Source organism: Kogia breviceps, chromosome 1 (assembly GCF_026419965.1).
Source record: "Kogia breviceps isolate mKogBre1 chromosome 1, mKogBre1 haplotype 1, whole genome shotgun sequence".
In the NCBI taxonomy this organism is placed as follows: Eukaryota; Metazoa; Chordata; class Mammalia; order Artiodactyla; family Physeteridae; genus Kogia; species Kogia breviceps.
Genome location: NC_081310.1, coordinates 190729147 through 190754651, shown reverse-complemented (window position 1 = coordinate 190754651; position 25505 = coordinate 190729147). Strand labels below are relative to the sequence as shown.

At 50.4% G+C, this 25505-nt stretch overlaps 1 protein-coding gene across 1 annotated transcript in view; it reads left to right on the top strand.

Annotated features, from left to right (window-relative positions):
• The first annotated feature begins 6505 nt into the window (after nt 1-6505).
• Nucleotides 6506-25505, top strand: part of LOC131741076 (chymotrypsin-like elastase family member 2A) — a 20116-nt gene continuing 1116 nt past the window's right edge. The window contains exons 1-8 of the mRNA XM_067026297.1: nt 6506-6525; nt 10068-10114; nt 10360-10436; nt 14858-14958; nt 16108-16236; nt 19541-19681; nt 21827-21968; nt 23204-23356. Coding sequence (XP_066882398.1) covers nt 6506-6525; nt 10068-10114; nt 10360-10436; nt 14858-14958; nt 16108-16236; nt 19541-19681; nt 21827-21968; nt 23204-23356 — 810 coding nt within the window. The remainder of the gene's footprint in view (nt 6526-10067; nt 10115-10359; nt 10437-14857; nt 14959-16107; nt 16237-19540; nt 19682-21826; nt 21969-23203; nt 23357-25505) is intronic.

Sequence of the window (25505 nt, the reverse complement as noted above, 5' to 3'; positions counted from 1 at the left end):
TCAAGCGACCTGCGTTCTTGATTTGCGCGTCCCCTGCGGGTTCCCAGGCTCTCTAGGGGCTGCCCGTTTCCATACCAGGGGGGTGCAATGAGAGACCCCCTTCCGCCAGGCTCGTTAGGCCTTGGAGGGAGCTGCTGGGGATGCTGGTGGAGGGGGCACCCCCAGGAAGCCACCCGGTGCCTGAGGGAACATGAGTTAAGGACACACCAGACACCTGCCCCATCCCCGCACATCTCCTAAGCTGTGAACCACCAGACCCCGATCAAACTGCAATGGCTTCCACACATGGTCACAGCAGGTCAGAGGTGGGAAAGCTTGCACTGCACTGGACAGGCAGGGAAGCTCAGGCCCAGAAAAGGAGAGAGCTGGGCCAGATCACAGGAGCAGACGGCCAGTGGTGCACAGGCAAGAGGCTCAGGGCAGGGCCTTCTGGTCCTGAGGCTGACTGGAGGGCAAGGGGGGGCCAGAAAAGAGAGGGACCCAGTGTCCAGTGAGGTACATCCAAGCGGGACCCCCGACCCCTGACCATAGGGTCTCTGGTCCAGGGCGCTCCTGAGGATGTGCTGATCTATGGAGGGAGGTACCCCCAACCCGGCCTCTGAAGTCCTCCCAGGAAAGCCATCAACTCCGGCTGCCTCTGGTTGGTCCATGAGTTGTCCAGGTTCCCCCATCAGACTTTGGTTCCTGGGACCATGGCCTCCCACGATGTCAAGCTCGTTCTCAAAAAATACTTTATTTTGGGCTTCCCTGGTGGTGCAGTGGTTGAGAATCCGCCTGCCGATGCAGGAGACACGGGTTCGTGCCCTGGTCCGGGAAGATCCCACGTGCCGCGGAGCAACTAAGCCCGTGAGCTATGGCCGCTGAGCCTGCGCGTCCGGAGCCTGTGCTCCGCAATGGGAGAGGCCACAACAGTGAGAGGCCCGCATACCGCAAAAAAAAAAAAAAAAAAAAAAAACTTTATTTTCTCAACCAGCAATGGGGCCTACAAGGAGCCCAGCACCAGCTCAGCCATAGGAATCCAGGGATGGTCCAGACAAGATCTCTGCTCTGCAGGAGACAGACCCATAAACAGATCATTGAGTTCCCTGGTGTAAGTGTGAAGGAAGGAATACAGTCCAGGAGCATAGCAGAGGGACACTTAAACCAGTGAGAGTTGACAGGAAGAGTCCAGGGCGGCTTCCTAGAGGTGGTGATGCCCAGTGTAACGTATTCTTTACATTTGAATAGAAGGTACCAAAATACAGAAGATGCTGCTGGTTGCTTGACCCAAACTTCATTCCCAGCCTCCTCCTTTTGTAGTTGTCTCTATACTGGAGGCTAAAAATGCTAAATTCTTGCTGTCTCCAGGTCCCTTGCAGTTATAATATCAAAGTAATAGCTAACACTTACTCTGTGCCAGGCACCGTTCTACAGGTTTTACATGTATTACCTCACTTAATCCCCCAAACAATCCCAAGACAATAGGTTGTTAACATCATCCCCATTTCACAAATGAGAAAACTGAGGCTAGAGATGGTTAGTGACTTCCCAAGGTGATTTATCTGGGAGGTGATGGAGCTGGGATCCAGACTTTGTTAATCTGGCCCCAGAGCCCGTGCTCTTGACCACCATGCTCCACTGCCCTGTGATGAATATGAATATGGATATGATGCCTGGAACTAAGGCAGCCTTCTTGTGGCGAAGAGAATTACAGAGACATGAGATCAGACATCATCGAGCTGCAGATCTGATGCCAGCAACCGTTCTCTGAATGTCTAGTTATGTAAAAAATAAATAAACCTGCGTTTGTTTTAACCACTGTCGTCCAGTTTTCACTTACTTGCAGCTCAGCACAGTCCTAACTGATACCCTGGGGGATAACATAAGGGATCACTTTCCTGACTGAGGGAAGGCCATAAGCAAAGTCATGGTAACTGCTCGGCAGAATCTCCAAGCAGAAGGTGTTGCTAGAGCATAAGGCACAGGGCAGGGACTGGGTGACCAGTGGTCCTGGCACTGAGTCGTTTTCTAGGAAGTGGTAGTTTCACTGCTGTCCCAGGCAAACTGGGGTGGTCAGTCACCCTCACAGGGAAGGGCAAGAGATGTGGCTAGAGACTGAGAAAAACCCTTCCTGGAAGGACTTGCAGCCATGGTAGAGGGTTGTTGGGACTTTATTCTGAGGGCAATAGGGAGCCGTAGAGTGGCTTTAGATAGAGAAGTGATCTCTGTGATAAGAATGGAGGCAGGGAGGCCAGTTAGGAGGCTGCTACAATGTTCTAGGCCAGAATTAATGGGGCCCCAACCATCAAGCTGCAGATGGAAAGGAGAGATAGGTTCAGTAATTCAGTAATAATTCAGTAATTATTTAAGAGGCATATGTGTAGTGGTGGACAGTAGCATCCCCCCCAGTGCCAAATCTATATAACTTTTGGGAATGTGATTGGATTATCAGAGCTACTTTTTATTAGCTAATAAGTGGTAAAACATAAGCCACAGTTCTGTCTGTTCAACAATAGTGTAACATTCTCAGCTTCAGGGACAAGATCCACTGTTATATACAAGGGTCAACGCCTATTCTGGGGTAGACAAAATAATAGCCTTCCAAAGACGTCCATGCCATAGATCCCAGAACATATGAATGCATTACCTTACGTGGCAAAAGGGATTTTGCAGATGTGATTAATGTAAGGATCCTGGGATGGGGTGATTAGCCTGGATTATCCAGGCGGGGCTCCGTGGAATCACAAGAGTCCTTATAAGAGGGATTAGTCACAGGGAGATATGAGGACAGAAGCAGGGGGTCAGAGTCAGAGGGAGATCTGAAGATGCAATGCTGCTGACTTTGTAGATGGAGGGAGGGGCCACAAGCCAAGGAATGCAGGCAGCCTCTAGACGCTGGAAAAGGCAAGGCAAGGGATTCTCCCCTAGAGTCTCCAGAAGGAACCAGCCCTGCTTTAGCCCAGTGACACCGATTGTGGACTTCTGACCTCCAGAGCTGTAAAAAAGTTCACTTGTATGTTTTCAGCACCTTATTTGTGGTAATTTGTTAAAGCAGCAATAGGAGATCAATGCACCATCACCCCTCCCTGCCGGCAAAGTCTAAAGTACTAGGTGGGGAATGTAAGAGAGAAGCAAAGGAAGAGTCAGGAAGGACTCCGGGGATCTGGCTGGGATGAGAGCAAGGATCTGTAGACTTTGTCCAAGAGGTCACAAACCAGTGGTTGGGAGCCAGGGAGCGTGGGCACTTAGGCAGTGACCCTCCACCTCCACCTGCTGCCTCGGCAGGAGTTCCCCTGGCCTGGGGGCCTGAGAACCCTCATGCCAGTGACCCACCAGAGGGCCACTGTGTGTCTAATGCAGGCACTGTGGCCAGTGTGTACTGAGCACTTGGTAATCTGTGTGCCAGATACCACCCAAGGGCTTTATATACTCAATCTCATTTAATAATCCTGGCAATCCTGATTATTATTGCCCCTTTGCAGATGAGGAACCTGAGACTCAGAGGGGTTTAAAAACTCACCCAGTAACAATCTGATACCTATCTCTGAGTTCTTTTACACGAACTAAGGCCCCCACCCAGGTGGAGGATGGTAACTTGAGGCTGAGCCCAAGCACGTGGACCCCACACTGGTCAGAGCCAGAAGGCTCATGATGGAGATTCCTGGAACACCACCCTGTCACCTGACCACCAACCAATCAGAGGAAGTTTATACACCTTGGAGCCCTCCCCACAAATTTTGCCTATAAAAACTCTTCCCAGGGGCTTCCCTGGTGGCACAGTGGTTCAGAGTCCGCCTGCCGATGCAGGGGACACGGGTTCGTGCCCCGGTCCGGGAAGATCCCACGTGCCGCGGAGCGGCTGGGCCCGTGAGCCATGGCCGCTGAGCCTGTGCGTCCGGAGCCTGTGCTCCACAACGGGAGAGGCCACAACAGTGAGAGGCCCGCGTACCGCAAAAACAAACAAACAAAAAAATGGGGGCGGGGCTTTAAAAAAAAAAAAAAAAAACTCTTCCCCAAAACCTTTGGAGAGTTCAGGCTTTTTGCGCATGAGCTGCCCATTCTCCTTGCTTGGCCCTGCAATAAACCCTTCTCTGCTCCAAAACAAAAAGAAACCCTCACCCAGGATTGCGCAGCTAGTAATGGGGCACCAGGACTAAAACCCGGGTAGTCTGACTCCAGAGCCTGTGTGACTAACAACGATGTTACTCCGCCATTAATCCCGAAATCTCAAGGCCCCCCTCACACACTGATTCCTCTAGTGGCCCTGCCAGGAAAGGGTGGAGGCTGTACGTGTGCTGACAAGCTTGAGCGAAGCTGGCTATGAGCCCACGTAGACAGAAACCTAAGAGGAGAATTGTTGCTCAAAGACGTTCACAAAGGCTTTTACCCACTGTATCAGCTACTTCCAGCATAATTAATAATGTTGAGTAAAAACCAACCACAAATGCTCAGTGGCGTCCAATGACAACTATTTATTGCTCACACGCCTGGGGTCACTTGGGGTCAGTTAGGTGGCCCTGCTGATTTTGGCTGGAATCACTCATATGTCTAGGGGTCAAGTCTGGGTCAGGCTGGGGCAGCTCAGCTCCACAAGGCTCTCATCCTCCTCCCAGGAGGCCACCGCAAAGTTACATAACAAAAGGCGTGGATACAGGGAGCTCAGAGCCATCCTGGCAATCTCCCACACACCCCACCCCACCCCCACCATCCCCCACCCCGTTATCTTGGACACAAATTAATAGCATGAACTATGGCAGGGCAGAAGGGAAGGCGGTCACTATGCTGGAGCTCTGAACTCTGCCACTGATAGGCAATGACAGCAGCTGAGTCACTTAACCTCTCAGAGCCTCAGTTTTCTCATCTGTAAAATGGGCACCTCCCCTCCATCCATCCCTCCCTCCCTTTGGGAACCAACAAAATAACAGAGGCTTATGATCAGAGGCATCATTACTACTACTGACCTCACACCTGGACCCCTATTAGGAAATCCTTCCTCTCCCTTTTATTATTTAGGAGAGGGAGCTTCATTCCCAGCAGGCCGTGGTGGTCAGTCCTCTGAAGCTCACTGTCATCAGGTGGGGGGCACCTATCTGCAAAGCTTCACAAGGTGATGGGCTGGAGAGCAGGTAACAGCAGAGAATAAACACAGAGCATCTTCCCAAAGCACTGATTTCCTATGAAGATTGTGTGGGAAGAAAAACATGCACATTAAAATAAACCCAGCTGTGCTATGAAATAAGCTGCAAAATTCAGATCAAGCTTTCAAGATGAAGAATGAGACTCCGGAGACATTTTGCTCTTGTGGTGACTGCTACATGCTAGACCCCACATCATTAATCTACTGAAAACCGGAGCCTGCAAACCAAATCTATTTTGTAAATAAAGCTTTATTGGAAAACAGCTATGTCTATCGGGCTACTTTTACCCTGTAACAGCAAGGTTGAGTAGTTGCAGCAGAGACTGTATGGCCCACAATCCTAAAATATTTATTATCTGGTCCTTTACAGAAACAGTTTGCCAACCCCCGATCTCCTAGGATTCTTTGATGGAAAAGTTTGAAAAATTCTGTGCTGTTCTGATAGCTGAGGCCTACAGGTCTAAGGCTTGAAGAGTGAACATTTTATTGCACATTTATGATTCTCAGTGTTTTAAGTGAATAAACCGTTGCTTAGGGCTTCCCTGGTGGCACAGTGGTTGAGAGTCCACCTGCCGATGCGGGGGACGCGGGTTCGTGCCCCGGTCCGGGAGGATCCCACATGCCGCGGAGCGGCTGGGCCCGTGAGCCATGGCCGCTGAGCCTGCGCGTCTGGAGCCTGTGCTCCGCAACGGGGGAGGCCACAACAGTGAGAGGCCCGCGTACCGAAAAAGAAATAAAAATAAAAAAATAAACCATTGCTTAATTCTAACAACAATCCTAAGAGATAGATGGGATTGTTATTGTTGCATTTGGTAGGTGAAGAAATTGAGTGAAAGAGATGAAACTTGTTCTAGCCCAGGTCATCTCAAATTTTAACGTGCAGAAGAATCACCTAAGTATCTTGTTAAACTGCAGATGCTGAATCAGTAGGCCTGGATGGGAGAGTCTGCATTTCTTCTATATTTATATATACACACACATATATGTATTTGGCTGCCCCGGGTCTTAGCTGCAGCATACAGGATCTTCGTTGCGGCATGCGGGCTCTTAGTTGCGGCATGTGGGATCTAGTTCCCTGACCAGGGATGGAACCCAGGCCCCCTGAATTGGGAGTGCAGAGTCTTAACAACTGGACCACCAGGGAAGTCCTGAGTCTGCATTTCTTTTTTTTTTTTTAAGATTTTTTTGATGTGGACCGTTTTTAAAGTCTTTTTTGAATTCGTTACAATATTGCTTCTGTTTTATGTTTTTTGGTCGCAAGTCATGTGGGATCTTAGCTCCCCAACCAGGGATCAAACCCACAGCCCCTGCATTGGCAGGTGAAGTCTTAGCCACTGGACCTCCAGGGAAGTCCCCCCCGAGTCTCCATTTCTAATCAGATCCTAAGCTATGCTGGTCCAGACCACCCTGTGAGCAGCGACAATGCAGACCAGAGTCACTACCGGGAGGCACAGGGGAGCAAACCCAAGCCTCTAACCACTGAGCATATGGCTTCTCAGAGGAACCCTTATGAATGAGTCACACGCCCCGTGAGAAATTCGCATCTGCATCTCCCCGGCCCCGCTGAGACCTCAAAGACCCAGCTGAGGCTAGAACTTCACAGATCGCCTTGTTGTCCCACAACAGGTCAGTGCGGGACTGAGCCCCAGAGGAGGAAGTGGGCTGTAAAACCCACTCTCTCTCCTAGCCTCCATTCCCCCTCCAGAAGCCTCCATTGTTATTTGGTGCTCTCCCTCCCCAGCACCTCCATCAGGAGCCTGGAGCCCAGATCTACAGGTGGGACTTGTGCTCCAGGCCTGGCCAATCCACCCTAGCAGCCCCTCCCCCACCACAACAATTGGTTCAGGGATGAGCATGTGACCTGAGGCAGATCCAATCAGAGAGAGTTGCAGGACTTCTGCGGGAATTACCAGGAAGCTCTCACTCATTCCCTGATGTGTTTGAGGATGAGGGATGCGAGGCTAGAACAGCAAAATGGGGGAAAGAGGAAGAGGGGATGGTTTTGCTCTCCGGGGTACATTCGGCGATGTGTAGAGACATTTCTGGTTGTCACAACTTAAGGGAGGAGGGAAGGGACTGCTGGCATCTAGTGGGTGGGGACCAGGATTGCTGCTAAATATCCTACAATGCACAGGAGGGCTCTCATAGCAAAGAACCATCACCCAAAAGGTCAATAGTGCCATGGTTGAGAAACCCTGGGTCAGAGATTCTGTAGCCCTCTTGTCCCCATAGGACAACCTGGAGCTTCTACAGGCCACTTAATGGAGCCTGAGAGTGGACTCTCACAGCGGAAAGCAGAGCCAAAAGATGGAGAGAGGCTGAGTCCTAGGGACATCACCAGAGCCCTGGATCCAGCTGTGCCTGAAGTGAGCCCTGCTCCTGGACTTTTCCATCTTGTGTCCCAGTGAATGACTCTTTGGCTTAAGCCTGTTTGGTGAAGTTTTCTGTCACTTTCAAACCCTCCCAGCAATGTGGTGAAATAGGCCGGGCATATGTCCCTCTCACTGTTTCATTCACGGGCAGCCGCAGGCCAGAGGACCTGTGTGACTTGCCCAGGATCACACGGCAAGCCCATGGCATGCACAAAACTGGTATTTGTCCAGTGACCTCATACAGGGAAAACCTTATTTTTATAGTAAAACAAACACAGATACATGGAACAGAATGGAATAGTCACATTAATTCAAGAGAAAATAGGAAACTTCAGAAATAGTTTGTTGTTGTAGTGACTGCTACAGATTATAAACAAGAGCCCAAACTGTTAAAGGCGTTAGGGAATGCAGTTGAGACTAGAACCCAGATATTCTGACGTCTAGTGCAACGGGGTTCTGTACCCCAGCCTCCTTCACCTTCCTCGTGATCCTTGGGAGATTACAAAATTGTCTCACGCCCGTTTTCTCACCCATACAATGATCCTGCAATCAGGCCTGGATTGTTATCGAAGAAACTCGGGCCCAGGAGAGAAGTGACTTGTCCCTCCAAGCTATAATGCGCAGCTCTGACTCAGTGAGGGCTTGAACTCAGATCTTGACAGACGGAGTCCACTTTCTGCTCTGCTTTTCTAGCTGGGCAAAAGGTAGAATCTGTGGTCACAGAGCAGGACTGTCTCCCCAGAGCCTAGCCTGCCTGGCACCGTGCTCAGACCACAAGCAGTAAGAGTGAAGGTTTAGGGCTTCCCTGGTGGCGCAGTGGTTGAGGGTCCGCCTGCCGATGCAGGGGACGCGGGTTCGTGCCCCGGTCTGGGAAGATCCCACATGCCGCGGAGCGGCTGGGCCCGTGAGCCATGGCCGCTGAGCCTGTGCTCTGCAGCGGGAGAGGCCACAGCAGTGAGAGGCCCGCGTACCGCAAAGAAAAAAAAGAAAAAGGGAAAAAAAGAGTGAAGGTTTAAGGCAGAGCAAGAACATCCATCAGGAACCCTCGCTCATTTTCTCCACCCCGCCAAAAACAAGGGGCTTATTGCAGTGCTAGGAGGACATTCGGAAGGCCACCCACCTTCAGCAGCATCAAGTAAAGGGGCTTGGAAATCAGACCAACCTATGTTGGAATCCCCATTCTGGCGGCTTAGAAGCTGTGTGATCTTGGGCAAGTCACTTTACCTCTCTGAACCTCAACTTCCTCGCTTGAAATACGGGACCATTGTGCAAGGTTTTGTAAGGCTTAGATTAGGTAAGACAGAGTGAGTGCATCTGATATATGTGTTTGGTGAGTGTCAGCCTCCCTTTCTAAGAAGTTCCTGCCCTGACCCCACTTGACAGATGAAGTTACTGGAGAAGTACAAACTGTTGTCGTCTTAGGAGGAGACGATAGATACATCTTGATCCAACCCAACAAAGCCCTCCTCGGCCAGCACTCCCTCCTCCCTGTTGCTGGGACTGCCAACCCCTACCTGTGTGGGTCTGTTTTGCGCTTCTCCTGGGCAAGCATGTTCGTGTTTTTCAAATCCTCACCCCATTGTTGCAAAACAGACTGGGCACACATTTCTCTGCCTGGTTCACAGAAGGGCAGGCCCCGGGCCTAGAGACTTCCGTGGCTTGTCCAAGGTCACACAGCAAGCCGCAGCATGGCCTAGAACGGGCTTCCTCAACCTCGGCGCCACTGACGTTCAGGGTGGGATAATTCCTTGTTGTGACGGGCTGCCCGGGGCCTGATAGGATGTTTAACAGCCCCTCTAGACTCTCCCCACTACATACCAGTAATACCCCCTCCCCAGCCAAAAATGTCTCTGGACATTGTCAAATGTCCCCTTGGTAGGCAATACCAGCTCCACTGGGAACCACCGTCCTAGAGTGCTGTTTGCTCAGCACGCTAACCTAATATTTTCTATGAAAACACAACTCCAAGGACCAACAACAATATTTTTCTTCTTCCCCTAACACATGACATAATCTCTTAAAAGCAGATAGAGCCCATATTTCAATATCCACCTTTGGCATTTTTTCAAAGTAGTGCCAGGGTGACAGGTGGGGGAAATGGAAAAAAATATTTGGACACAGGCCATTTTTCCATTGGGCTTTGAGAAAATCCCTATCACGCATATTCCTAGTGTAACTCTGGCCGATAAGCTCATTCATAAAAGCAGGGCCTTAGAATAAAACACAGACCTACTAGAGCATGGACTTGAGGATATGGGGAGGGGGAAGGGTAAGCTGTGACGATGTGAGAGAGTGGCAGGGACATATACACACTACCAAATGTAAATTAGCTAGCTAGTCGGAAGCAGCCACATAGCACAGGGAGATCAGCTCTGTGCTTTGTGACCACCTAGAGGGGTGGGATAGGGAGGGTGACACAAGAGGGAAGAGATATGGGAACATATGTATATGTATAACTGATTCACTTTGTTGTAAAGGAGAAACTAACACACTATTGTAAAACAGTTATACTCAAATAAAGATGTTAAAAAAAAAAAAGCAGGGCCTTAGCCAGGGCCACACATACCGGACTCCTACAGACACACCATCATCAGGGCCCTATTGCTGTCTACATTGGTGGCTGGAGGTTAGTCCTGTCACCCAGAGGCCCTTTTTCAGTCTCCTGGTGGGACTGGGGATGGGACCTCCCTGTACCCACTGGACTCAGTCCTGTGGTTATAAGGAAGCTGGAGTTCCAAATAAGTGGAGCAGAGGGCAGGACCCTACAACCCGTGGGGAGCCTTCCAGAACAGGGATTCTCTATTTGGGATTTGGGAATTCAGCAAGTGTAGGTTACGTCGTCTGGGCTCACGACGCTTTCTCTTTGTACAGCTCTCAGCTGGGGGCCCCCCACTCACCTGCCCAGGGTGGTTGGAGGTGAAGATGAGAGAGGCAACAGCTGGCCCTGGCAGGGGAGTCCCCCCACCCTCCACTTCTGCCCCCCCGCCCTTACCTACCTCACATCACCCCTCTGCCCTCCACCACGGGGTCTACTGCACTGGCAAAGATGAGGATTGGGGGGGACTCAGAGGGCAGGATGGGAAAATTAGCCAATAAAAAATACATTTCTGGGCTTCCCTGGTGGCGCAGTGGTTGAGAGTCCGCCTGCCGATGCAGGGGACGCGGGTTCGTGCCCCGGTCCGGGAAGATCCCACGTGCCGCGGAGCGGCTGGGCCCGTGAGCCATGGCCGCTGAGCCTGCGCGTCCGGAGCCTGTGCTCCGCAACGGGAGAGGCCACAGCAGTGAGAGGCCTGCGTACCGCAAAAAAAAAAAAAAAAAAAAAAAGAGAGAGAGAGAGTTTCAATCGTAGATGGTGACTGATAGTTCGCAGTTTATACACTTGGCTCTGTGTATTTTGCCAATTCTTTTGGCACTTCTCTCACACTCCCATAATATATTTTTTCTGGGAAATTGGAAGAGAGATCCTATACCTCCCCCTTAAGCAGAGGTCATCCTTGTGCTGAGAACCAATCAGTGCTGCCTACCAAAGTATTTCCGCATCCTCTGGACCCGCTGATACTGCTGGTACAAAAGCATCCTTGCAAAAAAAAAAAAAAAAAAGCATCCTTGCCTTGGGAACTGATTAATGTTGGTCTTGGAAGTGTCTCTCTACATTTCCTGCTTCTGCTTCCCTGGGAGATTTTTTTATTGGGGTTGGTGGGCCGGTCAAGCAGGGTGGGGACCAGGGTGAGGCAAGCAGGGTGGGGACCAGGGGTGGGGACTTTGGGGGCAAAATCTAAGGGGGCACCACAAAACTCAGTAACCAAAATGAATATTTAAATACAATATTTTTTAAAATCAAACTTTTTCATAACGAACAAAATATCAAAATTTTAAACAAATATAATTTGCTCTGAGTTGCCTGAGAGGTCTCTTTTGTTCCACACTCACCCCAAGATTATGATCCTAGATGATAACCCACCAGACACTCGAAAATAAAGTGCTAGGTGATTCAAAATTAAAGTAGAATGTGTAAAGTTTCCAGACAGATTGTGGAGCCAGACGATCCCTGCTCTACCACATAGTAGCTGTATGAGTGGAGCAACTCAATTTACCTTTCTCGGAGGGTAATATTAAAAATGGATAACAGCCCTTATGGCATGGACCACATTGTACAAATTTCTATCAGTTGCCTTAGTTTACTCATCTGTAAAATGGGAATAATAATAGTGCCTCATGGGATTGCTGTGATTATGATGTGAGCTGATTCACACTCTGAGCTCAGAACATCATATAGTAAGTGTTCAAATTATTAGACATTTAAAGTGTTAGCTATTGTAATTGTTAATCATCCCAAGAGCCCCGGACAGGCATCATGGCATTATGATTCCCATTTTCTAGACAAGGTAACTGGGGCTTAGAAAAGTTACATAATTGCCCAAAGTCACCCCGCTAGCCTGGGGGAAAGTGGAGATTCAAATTTGGTTCAACCTTTGCTCTTTTGGCCACACTTAGCTACCCACAAATTATATGTTTCCATATTATTTCAAATTTTCACATCTGTAGGATGGTTGCAGCCTATTTTCGGATTTTTGGGGTGGGGACGTCCGTTTAGGTGTCTTTTTAAATTTTGTCTAATTTTAAGCATTGTTTAAAAAGCCAGTTCATCTAAGGCCCCTCAATGTCAAGCAAACAAGAAAATGCCACGTGGATAATCAGAAATGAGGATGTTTGGAGAAAAGCAGGCATCATTCCTGCTTTTCCTCCACGGGAACACTGGTCAGAGCACACAATGCTCTGCTGTCACCTCCCTCCTCTCTGCTTGGCCTTGGCAAGGACTTGAAAGGAAGGGGAAGGAGATGGGACAGCTTTGGCAGCGAACCAAGCAGTGCCAAACGCAACTGCCTTAATGTTCCAACCCACACCTATTAAACTATCAAATCTAAATAGACACACGTTTTTGTTTTAAAAAAATGAGGGACTACCCTGGTGGCGCAGGGGCTAAGAATCCACCTGCCAATGCAGAGGACACGGGTTCGATGCCTGGTCCGGGAAGATCCCATATGTCACAGAGCAACTAAGTGTACTTGCCACAACTACTGAGCCCACATGCTGCAACTACTGAAGCCTGCGCGCCTAGAGCCCGTGGTCCGCAACAAGAGAAGCCACCGCAATGAGAAGCCCACGCACCGCAATGAAGAGTAGCTCCCACTTGCTGAAACTAGAGAAAGCCCGGGTGCAGCAACTAAGACCCAATGCAGCCAAAAATAAATAAAATAAAATACATTTTTTAAGAATACAAAAATAGGGCTTCCCTGGTGGCGCAGTGGTTGAGAATCCGCCTGCCGATGCAGGGGACGTGGGTTCATGCCCCGGTCCGGGAAGATCCCACATGCCGCGGAGCGGCTGGGCCTGTGAGCCATGGCCGCTGAGCCTGCGCGTCCGGAGCCTGTGCTCCGCAACGGGAGAGGCCACAACAGTGAGAGGCCCGTGTACCACAAAAAAAAAAAAAAAAAAAAAAAAGAATACAAAAATATTTTTTTAAAGTTGAGGAGCTGTAGGGTAAGGTACACTTATGTATTTTCATATTTCTATCAGTGGGTTTAGTCTTGAGGGAAAAACTAGAGCAACAGGTGACAAGTTCTGCAGGAAAGACCAGACCCTTGCCTGGTGAGTCTACTTTCATTCATTCTCTCACTCATCCATTCATCCATTCATTCATTCATTTGCTGATTCACTCACTTGTTCAATTTATAAAGGACCCACCATGAGACATGTACTGTTCTAGGCACCTGGAATACAGCAGTGGGAAAAAAAATTCACAGAGCTTATATTCAAGTGGGAGAGTGAGACAATAAACAATTGAATGGGTAAATTCATAACGTCAGGTGATGATAGATACTATGATGAAGAATAAAGCAGGACCAGAGGAAAAGAGACCTGTGTGTTCATATGTGTGCATACGTGTGTAAGGATGTACATGTGCACGTGAGTGTACATACTCTGTTTTAGGTAAGGTCACAGAAGGCCTCACAGAGAAGAAAACCTTGAGCACCGACCTGTAGGAAGTGAAGGAGAAAGTTATGCTAATACATAAGAGAAGAATAGTCCAGGCAGAAGGAACAGCAAGTGCAAAGACCCTGAGGTAGAAGTGGGCTTGGTGTATTTCCAGAACCTGGTGGAGGTCAGCGTGGCTGGAGCAGAAGGGAGTGGGAGCCTATAAGGTCAGGGAGGTCATGTAGAGATTTGTAGAGCCTTGTTCAGTGTGGGGTTTACACTGTGTAATAGGGGAAGCCACTGGCTGTTCGAGCAGAGAAGAGATATAATCATGCTTACATTTTAAAAGGATCATTCTGGCTGCTGTGTTGAGAAATGGGGTGAGGGAGGGGCCATGGGGACAGCAGGGAGAATACATAGGAAGCTACAATAATAATCCAGGGGAGAGTTAAAGATGGTTGGGACCAGCAGTTGAGGTGGTAAGAGGGATACGTTCTGTCTACATATTCTGGAAGTAGAGCTGACGGGATTTGCTGGTAGATTAGAATGAGGCATATGAGAGAAAGGGAAGCATCAAATGCACTGCCTAGTGTTTTGGCCTGAGCAGCAGCTACAGTGGGGTTGCCATTTACCAAGATGAGAAAGCACAGACTTGGCGGGGGGGGGGGGGGGAGAATCAAAATTTTGGTTTACATATATTAAATTGGAGGAATATGTCCTAAAGAAATAGCTCCCAAGAAGGGAAAAACTCCAACAAGTCATGTTGCCGAAAGATGTTCAAAACCATCACTTTTTATTTATTTTCTTTTTGGCTGCGTTGGGTCTTCTTTGCTGCACACGGGCTTTCTCTAGTTGCGGCGAGCGGGGGGCTACTCTCCCTTGCGGTGCGCGGGCTTCTCATTGTCGTGGCTTCTCTTGTCGCGGAGCTCGGGCTCTAGGCGCACGGGCTTCAGTAGTCGTGGCACACAGGCTCAGTAGTTGTGGCTCGCAGGCTCTAGAGCGCAGGCTCAGTAGTTGTGGCACACGGGCTTACACGGGCTTAGTTGCTCCGCGGCATGTGGGATCTTCCCAGACCAGGGCTCGAACCCGTGCCCCCTGCATTGGCAGGCAGATTCTTAACCACTGTGCCACCAGGGAAGCCCAACAATTACTTTTTAATAGTGTCTTTATTTAAATTTTTGACATTCTGTTCATCAGAGATTTTTTGTGCTAATTTTCTAATGATTACTAAAATGTTATTTATCCTGATTACTGAGTTTCTTGATGCCCCCTTAGATTTTGCACCTGAGGTGAGTGCCTTGCTCACCTTACCCTGGCCCCGCTCTCAGGGCTGGGAAGCTGCAGAGCAGAGGAGCCTGGTGCTTTCAGTGACCAGAGCACCTGCACTTCTTCCCAGGTCTCCCTGCAGCACAGCTCCAATGGCCGGTGGTGCCACACCTGCGGAGCGTCTCTGATAGACCAAAACTGGGTCCTGACAGCTGCCCACTACATCAGGTAAATGCTCTTCCCCAGTCTCCCAGCCCACTCACCCCACTGGCCAGTGCTCACCTCTCAGAGTTGGAGCCCAGATGGCCTGAACCACCCTGTGTAAAGGAGTCTTGCGCATAACCACCTCCTCAGCCGAGAAACAAGTTCTCATCAATGTATAGCTCAGTCTGTTGGTCAGTTGATGGGCCCGTACATGACATGGATTAAGTATCCCTTGCGGGGCGCTGAGGGGGACTAAGGAAAGGGAGGAGGCCCATTTCCTGTCCTCTTGGGGGAACGAGATGTGGCCTCAGGATCTGGAACTGGGTTCCCTCGAGTAACTTGAACAACTACTCCAAGCCTCAATACCATCACCTGCTAAAAATCAGGGAACGGAATTTAGTGTGGATTAAATGTGGTGATGCGTTAACGGGGCTGGCTCTTAGTAAGTGCTCAGTAAAAGTGAACTAGCACCATTATAAAGGCCCACAAGGGACAGGAAAGGCTCTGTGGCATTCATTGTTCACCTGTCCTCTTCCCTCCCTACAGCCTCTGCTTATCTCACACTGGCTGCTGCTCACTGGAGTTTCCACTGGGCCAATGTGATGCCCTCGTAGCCAGGAGAGGTTCCTCCTCCTCACCTGATTCACAAGTTCTATGAGGCGGGCAGGGGGAAACAATAGAGGGCTGGGCATCAGGAGTCCTGGTTCTAGCTCTGAATCGTCACTAACGAGCTGCAAGACTCTGGACCATTTACTCCTCCCTGAGCCTCAAGTTCCCCATCTAAAAATGGGAGGTGAGGGGTTAAACTAAAAGATGCCCTTGAGGGTAAATGACTGCTGTTATCTCTGTATCCATCTCACTTCCCCCATAGTAACACAGAGTTTATATGATCATAACTTTTATTTTATATCATAGTTTACAGTTGGTATAATATAGTTGCAATTACTGTTTGGTTATAGTTATTATAACTAACCGATTGCCCGGAGGGAAGAAAAATTCCCAGCGCCAACTAGTAGCTCTTAGAGCAGGCACTGACTTGGGCCCATCCCAGCATTATCCAGAGCCAGGCCTCCAGACAGTGCATTGATCGGAGGTGTCCCTGCCCATAGGGGCCCAGAGAGAGGAAAGGACAGCCCAGAGCTTCCCTTCCCCGCTCGGCCCCCTCTCTCCCAGTTGCTCCAGGACCTACCGCGTGGTGCTGGGCCAGCACTGCCTCGCCACCCATGAGCCCGGCTCGCTGGCCGTCAGGGTCTCCAAGCTTGTGGTGCAAGAGGACCGGAACTCCAACCAGCTCTCCAAAGGGTGTGTTCTGTCTGGGTGCGCTTGGGGGGGTGGGTTGGCAGGGGTGCAGAGAGGGGGTGGGGTGTCTCCCAGAAGGCAGTGGGTGCAACCCTGCCCCATCCTTTGCTCCTTCTGTAGGGAGGGGGGAGGAGCTCTCAGCCCCAAAGACGCCTGGGCTGGGGTGTGACTAGGGGAGGGAGAGGCAAAGACTGTCAGAGTGACCTGGATCTCCTGCGGGTTAAGCTTGCAGCTCCCCTGTCCACCCCAGGCGCTCACTGACCGTGTATTTATTCTGTGCCAAGTCCTGGGGACACAGGGATAGGTCTGCAGGTCCCACTCTGAGTGGAGTAGGACACAGTCCCTCCACTGTCCCCTACTCTGTGCCCCCGCCCAACGCGCCTTTGACATTTTTCAAGGATCCCCTGATACTCTGCTGGGACAGCCTGGGGTAACACACACAAGAAGCTGGCAAGGGGCGCAGAGCTCTGCAAAGCCCCCCAGCGACTGTCCCCCGACCTGCAGGGAGATGGCAACTCCGCATCCCCCAGCTCCTCGTAGACAAGCGCATACCACCCTATGTTCACCCGCCACGCCCCACACGCCGCGCTTGGTGCCGGACGCACAGAGATGCACGGGTCACCTCGCCTGCTCTCAGGAGCCCATGGCCAGAAGTGTGGCTGGAAGGCAGTGCCGGGTGGTGGTTAGGGGTCGAGTTTCCGGAGCCTGGAGGCTTAGATACGAATACTGACCGTGCGGCCCAGCACGAGTTCCTTAGCTTTTCTGTGCCTCAGTTTCCTCTTTGGTAAAATAAGGACAGTAATAGTGTCTACCTCTAGGGTTGTTGTGAGGATTAAATGAGATAATGTATGTAAAGCACTTAGAAAAAGTCCTGGCACATGATAGAAACCATATGTGTGGGCTATTAGCAGTAGTAGTACAATAATGGTGCAATAAAGAGGTCTAAGTGCTGGGATCTATGTCTGAGCCATCAAAGTAGAGGGGTGTAGTCCCAGGAAGTGGAAAAAAAGGAGGGAGAGGAAGAAGAGGAAGGGAAGGTTCTCTGCCCGTCAGAAAACTGGCGGAATCAACCCCTTCCTCCCGCCCGGTCCACTCTCGAGGTGCATTAGAGATTAATTCACATCTAAGTCCCCTTCTAGCTGGAAGTTTGCAAGGGCTGGGCCATGCCTGATTCACCCCTGAATCTCCACCCCCTATCCCAGGGAGCGGGCACACGTAGGGGCAGGGAATATTTGCTGGAACATCAGATTTCTTTCATCATCACTAATCCTGAGATCCAGGTGGTGTTAAACAAAATTCACAGCCACGGTTTCACTCACACCTTCATTCCACACGTATCTGTTGGGCACCTACTATATGCCAGGCCCTGTTCTAGGCACCAGGAAACAACAGTGAGTGAAACACACAAGGCCCCCAGTCCTGCAGGGTTTAGGGGACAGCCTAAACCTGAGCCTATCATTGGAGTTCAGGGGACACCCCCTTTCTGATCACACAAGCAAGCATAGGCCCTCCAGTGACCAGCAGAGACTGTGCCCAGCCAGCCCGGTCCTCCACTAGGACGGGCAGGAGTGGTGGGGGTCGCCAACCCTCCAGAACCTCACAGTCCAGGCCGCCTTCCCAGCGAGCTCTCTTCCAACCCCAGGAGTTAGTTTGCACAATCGCGCCAACTAACACTTAGCGCTTTCCTTGTGCCAGGCGCTGTGCTAGGTGTTTCCTGAGTGTTATCATATTTATTCCTCACAACAGCCCCAGGCGGGAGGTACTGTTATTATCCCCAAGTCACAGATGAGGAAACCGTGACCTAGGAAGTGAAGGAACTTGCCTGAAGTTACAGATCCGGAAAGCAGCGTTAAATCGGGTGTCGTGTGCCCAGCAGTGGCCTGATCTGAGCACATCTTCAATACACTTTCATCGTCAGCGTCGCCATGATTGTCCCCACTTTCTGGGGACAGAAAGTTATCTTCCCTTTTCCTGCTTCCCCATCACCTTCCCGAAACCCAGAGGTATCCATCATCCTCCCCCAATCCCCAAGAGCAGATCTGCAGTTCCAGAAAGGCCTTTAGAAAGAAGAACCCCAGCCATCTCTTCAAATCGGCATAATTTATCCCCATGCAAGGCCTCTTCTGCAGCCCGAGATGCCACTCCTGAATGGCTGCCCAGGAAGTTCACTCTGCCAAATCTTCCAGGAGACTCCGCATCACAGCCCTGGGGAGAGCAGGAGGACGCCCTGTGGCCATAACACCCTGTGATCCTTCATCAGGCAGCCTGCCGTGGCCCAGCACCAATGATGGTGCACAAAGGACGTGGGGTGTCCGTGACTCATGGGTCAGTCTCTGCCCCCAAAGGGACTTGTCAACTAGATGAAATACACACAGACGAGACGCTGGAAAGCCGTAAAACGACACAGGATGGGTCCAGGGAAGCCTTAAGAGATGGGGAGGAGATGGGTGGGCAGAGAGTGGAGAAGGACCTTTTCACATACATGTGGACTCTCTGTGTGGCCTAGGCTTCTTCACGGCACAGAGGTTAGGATCCAAGAACAGGAGTCCTGAAGGACCAGACAGAAGCTGCATTTTCTCATGCCCTAGTCTCAGAAGTCACATGGTGTCACTTCCTCTATATCACAGTCCCCCACCCCCCAACCAGAGGGAAGAAACCCAGACCTCTCCTCTCAAAGGACAGAGTGTCAACATCACATTGCAACAAGCACCAATGGGATGGGAGATCTCATTGCAGCCATCGTGGAAAATGTAATCTGCCAATCACTAAAGCTTTCCTAGACAAGGACGTGAGACTAATGGATAAATCTGGCCACAGAACTCAAGGTGGAAGGGAGAGTAAAGAGTAAAGGCAAAAAGGCCTTTCAGCCTGAACATCTACTGTTTTCTAAACCAAACATGGGAGGCATACGGCTGGGACAGACATTACCAAGCAGTCATGGATTTATTTTCTTGCTGACCCTGGACAGAGCCTCAGAATCCTTGTCAACACAGCCTGCCAGGCAGCCACAAACTAATCCATCGGAGTAGATATTGCAAGACAAACCTATTTGCCCTCCCTGTTCTGTACAGTCCCCTGAAAGGCCTCAGGGGAATTTAGGGCTCCAAGCTCCACCAGGGACAAAATGCAATCCTGGAGTTTAACCACAGCTGCTCCCCAATCCCTCGTAGCCCCAACAGAAGGAAGATTCACCATCAGGCTGGCCAAGGAGGGGGTTCAATGGTCCCCGCTGGGGCTAGAATCAGAAATATAATTGGGGCAGGACCAGTCAACCCTCTCTTTATGCTCTGCCTCTTTACAAACCCAGGAACGACATTGCCCTGCTCAAACTCGCCAACCCCATCGCCCTGACTGACAAGATCCAGCTAGGCTGCCTACCGCCCGCTGGTGCCATTCTACCCAACAACTACATGTGCTATGTCACGGGCTGGGGAAGGCTGCAGAGTAAGTGGGTGCCAGGAACCCCAAGGATCCCAAGGGAGGGAAGGGAGGCAATGTCACCCCTGTCCAGTCAGGGGCTCTCTCCCCACTCATCATCCAGGGAGTCTGGAAAAAATGGCTGCTGCCTTGGAGAAGCAGGAGAGTGTAGATGGATAAGAATTCAGACTGCCTGGGTTCAAATCCAGCTCCTCCACTTACTTGCTATGTGACCTTTGGCACGTTATTTAATTAGCTTTTCCACACTGAAGTTTCCTCATCTGTAAAATGGGGATAATAACAGCACCTGTATCACAGAGTTGTCAATAATCCATGGGAAGCACTTAGCCCAGCGCCTGGCACATAATAGGTGTTGTGTGTTAATTGTCACTCTCGCTATGACAGAATGAGGGTTATATTGACTACATGACTTCTGGCACAAAAGTCCCTTTTCTTTTTCTTCCCCTTTACTGGCCATGCCACGCGGCATGTGGGATGTGGGATCTTACTTCCCCAGCCAGGGATCGAACCCATGCCCCCTGCAGTGGAAGTGCAGAGTCCTAACCACTGGGCCACCAGGGAAGTCCCCAGAAGTCCCTTTTTTATGCCCCAAAGCCAGAGTCCAAAATAGCATTCACTCTGTGACCTCAGGATTCCAGAGCTCCACAAAGGTCCCTGGGGCCCTCATCAGACTCTCTGCTCCCCATCTCAAAACTCATCTGTCCCACGTGCCACCTGACCTTACTGCTCAGACCCTGGCTACATGTGGGTCTCCTTTTGACATAAGCCCTAAGGGTCAGAAATCCAATGACAGTAGGCCACCAAGAAGGAACAGAGGACCTGCCCTCCCCTTGGAAAATCACCAGAGGTTTGGAAAACTCTAGGAAGGCTCATGCAGATAAGTGGGGTTTTTTTTCATAACGACATATATCTATAAGTATAAGTGACACGTTTTTTACAGAGGTACATCAACACACATACACTCATACACACATACACACATACACCCTCTTGGCTGGCTTATCTGCAAAAACATGGATACATGGAAACTCAGCAGAAGTAAGAAGTGGGAAATGTATCTCATGTTTATTGAGATACAAGCACAAGCACTGGCTCACTTATCAGAAAACACCCAGGCAGAAAGTATTTCACTGGAGGCAGCAAGAGCCAGGGAAGGGTCCAAATGCTTGGCTTTATACCCAGCTCTGCTGGTCACTAGCTGTGTAAACTTAGCGTCAGTTTTCTCATCTGTAAAATGGAAATACAGTTGGCAAAGATTAAAAGAGATGACAAAAGAGATGTGAAAATGCTTATACACTTGCAAAATATAATACAGGTTAGACTAGCGTTAATTAGGATGGTCTTGGGAAAGCTGCTTAACTTCTCTTGGCTTCAGTGTCCCATCTGTCCCAATGTCCAAAATAGGAATAAATACTTACTGTGAGGATTAGCTTAGTATTTTGAACGGCCTAATAAAATGCAAGTGAAGAATATTATTAGTCTTTGACATGAGTAGCAGTGATGATAGTAATGAAAGTGATGGTGGCAGTGTCATTGGGAACCATTAGGAAAGCTCTACTTTCAATGCATTCAAGTATTTTCCCCAAGCTGGGTCTCCAGATGCCAGCAGGCTCACCATCATATTTAAGGTAAGTGGTAGAAACCATGGAGCCAGCACAGCAAGATGTAGAGTTTGTTATAAGGATTTAAGAGACTCAGCCAAGAACAGAGACAACCAGGCTTCAGGAACAGGAGAGAATCAGGGGCTGAAAGACTATGAGAAACTCAGGAAACCCTCTCTCAGAATTTCTTTTCTTCATGGATCTACTTCATCCTTTTCTCCCTGGAAGAAAATGGCAGCCACTACCAGCAGCTCCCAGATTTATATCCTCTCTGGCTGGGATTTCTTAGTCTCACCCCCAAATTCCCAGGAGAAGGAGCTCATTGGCTTAGCTGGGGTCAGGTGTTCACCCCTGAACCAATCAGCAGTGGCCAGAACACTACCCAATCAACTATGAGGATACAGTATGGGCAAACTTGGCTGCTCCCATGGCAACCCTATGGATGGAGGGAAGTAAGAGGGACCAGGAAGAAAGGGGCTGGGCATCCACTACTCGCTTTTTCTCAGGAGTCCCTTTGTCCCTGTAACACCTTCTCTCTTGTCTCATGCAGCCAGCGGAGCTCTTCCTGACATCCTGCAGCAGGGCGAGCTGCTGGCTGTGGACTCTGCCACATGCTCCCAACCTGGTTGGTGGGGCAGCACTGTGAAGACCCATATGATCTGTGTTGGGGGTGATGGTGTGATCTCCAGCTGCAATGTGAGTGCAGGAAGTCAGGTGACCCCCCCCACACACACACACACACACACACACCGACAAAATGAGGCTGAGGATGAGGAGAGTCTCTCAGGGTCCTAGACTCCATCCTCCCACCTGCTGGCAAAAACACTGGGAAACAGCTTCACACATGTGAACCCTGACCTTTGTCCTTGCAGTCTCCAGAAAAGATGTTTTGAGATTCTCCTTGTAGTAGTGTCCACCGTCTCACTGCTGGGAAGTCCTTCCTTGGGTCTCATTGAGGTCTCTCATTACTGTCATCTCTCTTATTCTTTCCTCTGTGTAGTAAGGGAGCCAAGGGACATATTTGCTGGGTTAGGACCTTTCTAAGGTGATTTCAAGTTTATCTGTTGAATTAATTCCATTCATGACCCAACGTATCCCTTCATGGTAGTTGCCACAGAGCCTTTCTGATAAGTGTCTTAACCAAAAGGACTTGCTATGTAGTGGACTTTTTTTTTTTTTTTTTTTTTTTTTTTTTTGTGGTATGCGGGCCTCTCACTGCTGTGGCCTCTCCCTTTGCGAAGCACAGGCTCCGGACGCGCAGGCCCAGCGGCCATGGCTCACGGGTTTAGTTGCTCCGCGGCATGTGGGATCTTCCCGGACCGGGACACGAACCCGTGTCTCCTGCATTGGCAGGCGGACTCTCAACCACTGCGCCACCAGGGAAGCCCCTATGTAGTGGACTTTGAAGCGGAGCGGGAAGGAGCTTCACATGTCCTTCAAATCACACTGAGACCCTACACTCTCTGCCCAGGCAGACGGGCCCCCAGGAAACTCCATCAATGGGAGGAAATGGCCAGTGGTGATTGAGCGCATGGCATTCTAACTCTGGGACACATCTCAGCTCCTTCATTTACTGCTTGCACGGCCTCAGTCTGAGGGCTTCTGCTTTCCTCTTTGATGAAATGGGGATACTGCAACACTTACCTCACAGATTTTGGTAAAGATTAAATGAGATAAGGCCTATAAAGTGCTTAGCACCATTCCAGGCACACAGAAAGAATAAGTGCTAGTTCCTGTTGGTATTATGGTGCCATCCTGAGCTGTGACCGCAAGGGCTGGCCTCCGAGAATATGGCAGCCCACCATGGAACAATCTAAATGCACTGCCAACATGTAAAACACGGGGCTCTGAGGGGTAGCCCCTTCCCCTCCCCTCCCATCGCCCCACCCAAGCTCAAAGGCCCCTCCCGACAGAACTCTGGCCTTCCCCAGGGGGACTCTGGCGGACCACTGAACTGCCAAGCGGCTAACGGCCAGTGGCAAGTGCACGGCGTGGTCAGCTTTGGGTCCTCCCTCGGTTGCAACTACTACCGCAAGCCCTCCGTCTTCACACGGGTCTCCAACGACATTGACTGGATCAATTCGGTAAGAACCGGACCAGCCCTGTGCCCCCCAGGCCCTGCCCTGGCCCTGGCCCCATGAGGGCCATGCCCACCTGAGTTCTGAAGACCCCCTCCCTCCTCTTGAGAGCTAGGAGGCTGTAGATCTGGGCAACCCCTGCAGGATCCCCCACAGGCCCCAAAATTTCTGTGTGAGTTGAGTGAAGAGGCACATAGAGGGTGGTCTTGTCCAAAGAGGTTGAAAATAGAGGTTACTCCTCCAGCATTAATAGTAGGTTCCCTAGGATTCATGGGGTATTTTGTTTTTGCTTATCTACGTGTAGGCCCAGACCCCACTGTCCAATGCCACAGTTATCTGCAAAGCCCAAAAGCTGGTTGTTTGAGATCCTCACAGCCTCAATTATTGGAAATTAGTCATTCGAAAGGGTCCCCCAGCTGTTCTGTACGGTGACTAATTATCTCAGTTTGCGCTGGACTCTGGGAAGTTTCCTGGGATGCAGGACTTCCTGTTTCAGACCAAGGCAGTCCAGGTAAATGGGGCTGAGCTGATCCCACTATGACTGTGAATGTGTCCCCAGAGAGCTTTAGCCTGTGAGCTCAAAACCAGTGCCTCACAAACTTCCGCACCAGCTCAATTCCTATTTTTTAAAAACGATGAATAAACATTCATTTATAATGAAAACCAGAAAAAAATTGTATTAAAAAAAAAAAAAAAACCAAAAGCTGGTACCAATCTTGGGAGCAGCCAAGGATACAATCAGAGGTAGGTGGCAGCAGCCAGAACAGGGAGAGTTGTCACAGGAAGGGCAGGCCTTGTGGGGGGGGGGGGGGGGGACCTGGGGGAGGGCGGAGGAGGCATCGTGCCTGGTAATGGATGCTGGAGGGGAAGAGGAGGACACCGTGCCGATCGGGGGCACTTTTTTACCCACCCCCCAGCAGTGCCACCACTTGGGTTTGCTCTTCTGTAAATTGGGACTTGAACTAGACCAGGACTCTTCCACTTTTTTAGGAGGCAGAACAAGTCGGGGTTGTGGTGTTTCTGACAGGGCCCCCAAAGAAGGGAAAGCTGGCTTCTGGTTTCATTATTTCAAGTTGAATTTACAGAGAGCTGTTTAATTAACTCAAACCGACACTCCATTATAAAATCAAATATGATGTCACAGCCGTGAGCTTGCAGTCCCAGGAGGAAAATGCCACTGTCAAATGGGCACTGTCAAAATAAGCAGGTGGCTGCCTCCGAGTTTTCCCATTAATACTTGAGGGCTCCTTGTTCATTTGTCTGTCTGCTGGCATTTCTCTGCCAACAAGTGGTTACAGGCAGCAGAAGTTCCAGAAAAGTTTGTTGGAGAAAAAGGTAAAATCAAGAAAAGAGTGGCCATTAACTTACAAGTTTCTTTCTGTCCATTGGGGGAAAGCTCTGGTTCCCTTTTGGCAGAGGAAAACCTGAGTCCAGCTTTGGAGGTGCCACCAGCATTTCAAAAGAGCCTGGCCCAAGACGGATTAGATGGGAGGATGCTTAGGCCTTTTCCCAGCCAAATCCGAGGATCCTTTCCAGCCCCAGCTACTGCGTGAGTCACCATGAGGCTGGCCCTGGCAGCGCCCTGGGGGTCCCAAGCAGGGCCAGAAGAAATTGTCCTATCTTTTTTTTTTTTTTTTTTTTTTTTTTGGTGGTACAGGGGCCTCTCACTGTTGTGGCCTCTCCCGTTGCGGAGCACAGGCTCCGGACGCGCAGGCTCAGCAGCCATGGCTCACAGGCCCAGCCGCTCCACGGCATGTGGGATCTTCCCGGACCGGGGCACGAACCCGCGTCCCCTGCATCAGCAGGCAGACTCTCAACCACTGCGCCACCAGGGAAGCCCTGTCCTATCTTTTGGTCCCAGCATCAGCTGTTCCCAGCCACAGACACAAGCACAACAGAGCAGGTCTCAGCCGAAAGCCTGGCCAGACGTCAGAGGGGATCAATGGGGAAAGCAAGCCTTGCGAGGCAACCGGGCAGAGGCCCTAGGTTCCTGGGACAGCAGCCAAGGCAGGCTCATGTGCCTGTGACAGGTTCCAGGAGCAGCAGAGCCAAGCTGCCAGCTGTCCTCTGGTAGAGGCCGCCCCGGCAACTGCAGAGGGGCCAGTGGGGCCTTGCAGCGGTCCCAGCCCAGGGGCACACTGTGTGCAGCCTGGAG